The sequence below is a fragment of the Glycine soja genome, chromosome 10, assembly GCF_004193775.1.
Source record: "Glycine soja cultivar W05 chromosome 10, ASM419377v2, whole genome shotgun sequence".
Lineage (NCBI taxonomy): Eukaryota > Viridiplantae > Streptophyta > Magnoliopsida > Fabales > Fabaceae > Glycine > Glycine soja.
This window is the reverse complement of record NC_041011.1, coordinates 41,269,638-41,275,637: the sequence shown is the minus strand read 5'-3', so window position 1 is coordinate 41,275,637 and position 6,000 is coordinate 41,269,638. Positions and strand designations below refer to the sequence as shown.

At 34.5% G+C, this 6,000-nt stretch overlaps 1 protein-coding gene across 1 annotated transcript; it reads left to right on the top strand.

Annotated features, from left to right (window-relative positions):
- Positions 1–2,492: 2,492 nt before the first annotated feature.
- Positions 2,493–5,637, top strand: LOC114372249 (pentatricopeptide repeat-containing protein PNM1, mitochondrial-like). Its single transcript, XM_028329726.1, has 2 exons — positions 2,493–4,163; positions 5,418–5,637. The coding sequence occupies exon 1, from the start codon at positions 2,614–2,616 to the stop codon at positions 4,141–4,143; it is 1,530 nt and encodes a 509-aa protein (XP_028185527.1). The 5' UTR covers positions 2,493–2,613; the 3' UTR covers positions 4,144–4,163; positions 5,418–5,637.
- The last annotated feature ends 363 nt before the right edge of the window (positions 5,638–6,000 follow it).

Genomic DNA, 6,000 nt, shown 5'->3' with positions numbered 1-6,000 from the left:
AATGTCACATCTTATTAGAGCATTGTATCCTAGACTCTTTGCAATGTTAGAGTGGTAAATGAACTTGGAAGAGGGACCTCACAAGCTGCAAAGTTCTCTATAGTTGTGGCAGTGCTTACATCATTTGCAATTGGATTTATCTTATTTGTTCTTTTTTTTATTTTTAAGAGAAAAAAGTAGCTTATCTCTTTACTTCAGACGAAGATGTGAGTATTGTTGTGAGGGATCTGTTTTGTAGTTTTTGTTTGCTGCCCCTCCGGTAGATATTGATGCTATTCGTGAGTCTGTTTCTCGATGTCTATTTTATGAAAACAATGTCATTCCTTGTGTCATTATTCCTACTTCTATGGCTATAGGTTTGCATTTTTATGTATTTGACTTTAACTTTAACTTTATTTTGCTATTAATCAATGTTTGTAAACTCGCTTACCAAATAATCTGTGCATGTGTACGGGTTCGAGACTAGTAGACATATATTTTTGTTGGCATCCCAGGTAGAACAGTAGGCACTGACAGTGAGCAAGTTCCAAACACTCTTGTTGTTAGCATCATCACACACCACACCCAATAACCTTAAGCCGCTCTGCATTCTCTACTCTCTACAATTCTCATCTTGTTCTAGTTTTTGTGTGTAAAAGAGTTGAGGCTGTTGTACCTATATATAGCAACAGAGCACTTGCCGCTAGAATACTCGATCATTTTTGTGTGTAAAAATATTTGTAATGAAATATATTTTATATTTTTCTTTATTTTGGAGTTTAATTTTTATATATTTCCATATATGAAATTTTATACTCTCAACTAATCACAAATTATTCTGTATTAATTAATTTTATTTTGCCGAATAATAATTATTTAAAATACGAGTAGATGTCTATTATTGATAATAAAGCAACAAATATCTGAATCAAGTGAAATTTGATGTACTTAATTAGAAAATAGTATTAAATGATTTAAAGGTTGAATTGATAAATTTCGAAATGTATAAAAAGTTATGAAGTGTCATTCAAACTTACACATTTATATTACTTAATAACTTTATAGAATAGGATTTTAGTTATTCAATTAGTTGAATTGAAAGTTTTTATAAAGTATATAAGATTTTTAAAAATATGCAAAGAAAAATAATTAATATTTTATCACACTATTTTATTTTTGAAAAACAATAATTATTTAAGTATTCATTGATGAATTAGAAACGTTAGGAATGTATTCTTTTAAAATATTCTATCTTATTAATTAATTTAGTTATTAAAAATTATAAAATTTTATAAGTCTCATCACTTCTTACGATGAATATCTTTCGTAATTTTGTAATAAATTTTAAACAACAGTAAAGAGTTGTTAGAAATATTTTATTAAAAAGTGTATTGATAATATTTTAAATTTCTTTCCAGATAACAAAGCAGCAATTGTTTGAATGCAAGTGAAATTTGACAAACATGATTAAAAAGAAATGTAAAAGAAAATTAGTATAGGGTACACGATTTTTTTTATTAAATTCTTTATTTTATCCAGAAACGCACTATTAGAAAACAATCTCAACCCAACGAGATTAGTACGTAAACAAATCTAAGCCACTGTGGGTTGGGTTGGATGATTATAAAACGATGAGGCTGCCAAGACTTCTGGTCTCATGCCCAATTTGTCACATTTTGGCGTACTAACCACTCAATCTCCGTTCATTTTTTCTTGCCGTTAAATTAATCTGGTTCATCTAATACTCCCTCCTTAATTTTCAGGTCAACTTTTTACCCTCTCTATTTCTCTTTGACTCTCTATTTATATATATAAAAAAAGATCAAATTATATATTTTATAATTATTATATCATTTTATAACTTTCAATTTCATAATTTATTTTTTAAACTTACCATTAAATTGAAAGTTCATTTCACATAAATCACTTAAATGAAATTTTATTTTAATCTAAAATCATTTATTACATCTTTCATATAAATTAAATTTAACATAATATAAATATTTTAAAATATATTAAAATATGAATCATTTAATTACTTTTTTCTTATTCAATTTTGATAATGCATAAATATAATTTAATGGTTAAATCAATAAAAATTAATAAAAATGGTATAATAATTATCAAAGTTATAATAGTATAATTTGATCTCTTATCTCTCTCTCTCACACACACACACACATATATATATATAGTATTATTTTTATTATTATTATCTATAACCATTATAATAATAAAATATGAATTGCATCAAAATAATTAATAGTGAAAAAAATATATAATAAATTTGATATTGTTTTTCACTTGTGATGTTCATTATCCCCAAGCAATTCACAAAATAAAAAAGGTTGTCTTGTAGATCAAACAATTAGTTTATGTTACTCTTCTTGTGTTTTACCTTAATAAGTATTAAATGGACCTGATTGTGTTATTTTGTGCAATTATGTCATACTGTAAAAAAAATAAAAAAAATTGTTAGGTGTAGGAAGAATAAGGGAGAATAATTTACCCCACTGCCCAACAAAGCCGAAAAGCCCAAAATTGAATTGGGCTAACTTGCGGTTGCCACGATTACCTTGTAGCTTCTTCCTCCTCCTTTCTCATCCCGTTCTTATTCACTCTGAAACCCTAATCATGCCGCCATTAGCGTCTCTGCAACTTCGGAGGCTCTTACTCCGTTCTCGTTCCTTACCATTCACATCTCCCTCTCCGATTCATCACCCTCCTCTGTTTCCCCGACATTCCTCTTCCCATTTCTATTCTCGAACTCTCTTCACCCCTTCGTTCTTCATAACAAGACATTTCTCATCGGAAACCCAAACGGATGAGATTGCTAGCTCCCTCTCCTCAGAGCTTCTCAAAGAGCCAGACTCGGACGCTCTCTCCGTCTCGCAGCGCCTCAACCTGAGCTTCTCCCACATCACTCCAACCCCCAATTTAATTCTCCAAACCCTAAACCTCTCCCCTCAAGCTGGCCGCACTGTATTAGGGTTCCACCAATGGCTCTCTTCCAACCCTCAATTCTCCCACACCGACGACACTCTTTCATACTTCGTCGACTACTTCGGCCGCCGCAAGGACTTCAAGGCCACGCACGACGTCCTCGCCGCCGCTTCCCCCGCCGCCGGCCCCAAAACCCTAGCCTCCGCGATCGACCGCCTCGTCCGCGCGGGCCGGTCCAGCCAGGCGGTTCAGTTCTTCGAGCGAATGGAGAGAGACTACGGGCTGAAGCGTGATCGTGATTCCTTAAAGGTGGTCGTAGAGAAGCTGTGTTCGGAGGGTTTCGCTAGTTACGCGGAAAAAATGGTGAAGGATTTGGCGAGGGAGTTTTTCCCCGACGAAGCCACGTGTGATATGTTGATCAGAGGGTGGTGCATTGATGGGAAGCTCGATGAAGCTCAAAGGCTCGCTGGTGAAATGTATCGTGGAGGATTTGACCTTGGTGTAGGGGCTTACAATGCCATGCTTGATTGCGTGTGCAAGCTTTGTCGCGAGAAGGATCCGTTTCAGCTTCATTCGGAGGCGGAGAAAGTGCTGGTGGAGATGGAGTACCGCGGCGTTCCAAGGAATACGGAGACATTCAATGTGTTGATAACGAATTTGTGTAAAATTAGGAAGACTGAGGATGCTTTGGGGTTGTTGCGCAGCATGGGAGAGTGGGGGTGTTACCCTAATGAGACTACTTTTCTTGTTCTGATTAGGAGTTTGTATCAGGCAGCTAGATTGGAAGAGGGGGATGAAATGATTGATAGGATGAGATCTGCTGGCTTTGGTGAGTTTCTTGATAAGAAGGCTTACTATCAGTTCCTCAAGATTTTGTGTGGCATTGAGAGGGTTGATCATGCTTTGAGTGTGTTTGCTATGATGAAGGATGATGGGTGTGAACCCGGGGTTATAACTTATGACTTGTTGATGGGGAAATTGGGTGCCCACAATCGTATTGATAAGGTTAATGCTCTATTCAATGAAGCAAAGAGTAGAGGGTTGCCTGTGATACTCAAAGAGTATGCTGTTGACCCGAGGTATTTGAAGAAGAAGAAGAAGGTTGTCAAGGGTGTGAAGAAGAGGGAAACCTTGCCTGAGAAAATGGCTAGGAAGAGAAGCCGCCTGAAACAGATTCGGCTGAGTTATGTGAAGAAGCCCAAACGAGTGATGGGTCGTTGATCATTTTTTGTACTTTAAAGGTTTTGGAATATATTTCCCTATTTAATCATCGTTTTCTTTGTCTCATTGTTAGTTTTGCATATTCAGAGATAAATCTTTGTATGGAAATGGCTCCTCTCTAGGACATATATGCCGCCACATATTCAGAAATAATTTTTTGTACTTGCTGCTTTATGTTGGTTCTGCTTCTGGGAGATGTATGATGGGCTTCTTAATGAATTATTGACATTTACATCAAGAAAGGGTACAAACTAAACGATAAATTAAATGTGTGCAACAATTAGCTGTTGAGAGAATTCAGAGTTTGGAGTCAAAAGCTGAAAAATTTAATCTATTAAGGTATGAGAGGTCTTAATGCCCAAAGTAGCAGAAAAAACTGGAATTGCTAATTGAATAATCAAACGATGTCTCAGTTTAATCTGATTTTTGTTATGTATTTGTCTCTTGCCATAGTCTGTCCCATTCATAAGCTAATATCCAATGCTTTGCTGGAAGGTTTATTGCTGAATTTTCAGCATTTGAAACTGAAAAGGCAAGCATAAAGCTTAAGCGCAGTGCAGATTGTAACAACTCACTTTGTAGTATATAGAACAAGAAGCTGCACGTCAGATTATAGTGTTAAACCAAGATGTTATTCTGCACCAAATGTTTAAAGAATCAGGCGAAGTAATCATTACAGGCTTAATTAATTGACAGCACTCAATGTGCTATTTTGATCCAAATTCCTATGACTTGGTCATTTCCTTGAATGTCTAATTAGCAATCGTGATGTGTACCACATGGTCATGCTTCTCATCCTGAGATTGCTGATTGTCTCTTTGAGCCGCATATGACTATTTTGATTTCCTGCAACACCATGGCTCATATGTTGTTTTTTTTTGTTTTTTTTACTGATGATGCTCATTAACTGTAATCATCGACCATTTTATAGTTGAGACTTAACAACTAATGCCAAGGACTGAATGTTAGTGATGCTTACCTCTAAACATACTTTTTCACTATGGTCATTCTTGTATTAATATGTTCAGATAATGATTAAGAAAATAAAGGTGGTTTGAAAAGCATCTTACTTTCCGTTCTCTCTTGATTTTTGGAATGTGTATCTCAATTTCGCAAACTTATTTGATGATTTGTATGGGTTTATTGCCATTTTAAAATCATCTTTGAAGTTCTTACATGGAGTTTGTTTGTCTCTTTGGATTTGGATTTTTCTAAAATTTAATTTGTTTCACATTTGCATATTGTTGGAATATGATTCATGCGCGAAAATGCAGTCAATCAGAAAAGTGAAGTCGGGAGATAAAGGTCTTGGATGTATTCTAGCTCATACCATGGACCTTGTTGAAACTTTTCAGGTATTGTACTCATTATGGAGACTTTATTATGTCGATATAATTGAAGAGTGAATACTGTTTTGTTGAAATTACATGTGGCAGATCAATGTATTTTCTGTGAAATTGCCCTTGCTTAAGTACACCTTGCATAATTTTCTTTTTTCTTTCGTTCATTTTTTTAAGAATTATCGTTATTGTCTTTTTGCAATATCTGATCATGATAATCTGTTATTTTCTGTATTGAATATCTAATCAAACTGAACAAATATTACTTGACAATGTGACTCTTTGTGTAGTCTATCATTCTTATTGTTTCTTCCCTTTCATTGTTTCTATCTTTTGTAATTTTAGTAACTTATTTCTTCTTATATTGTCTAATCCTATTTCTTTTTCTAAAGATAGAAAAGCCTCCTTGCTATAATTGTGTGCATTTAAAATTTAAATACATATTGAGAGTATTGCCAACGCCAATGCTCTATGGCAGCATTCTCCACAACATGGTGGATTAGGGATCATTAATCCC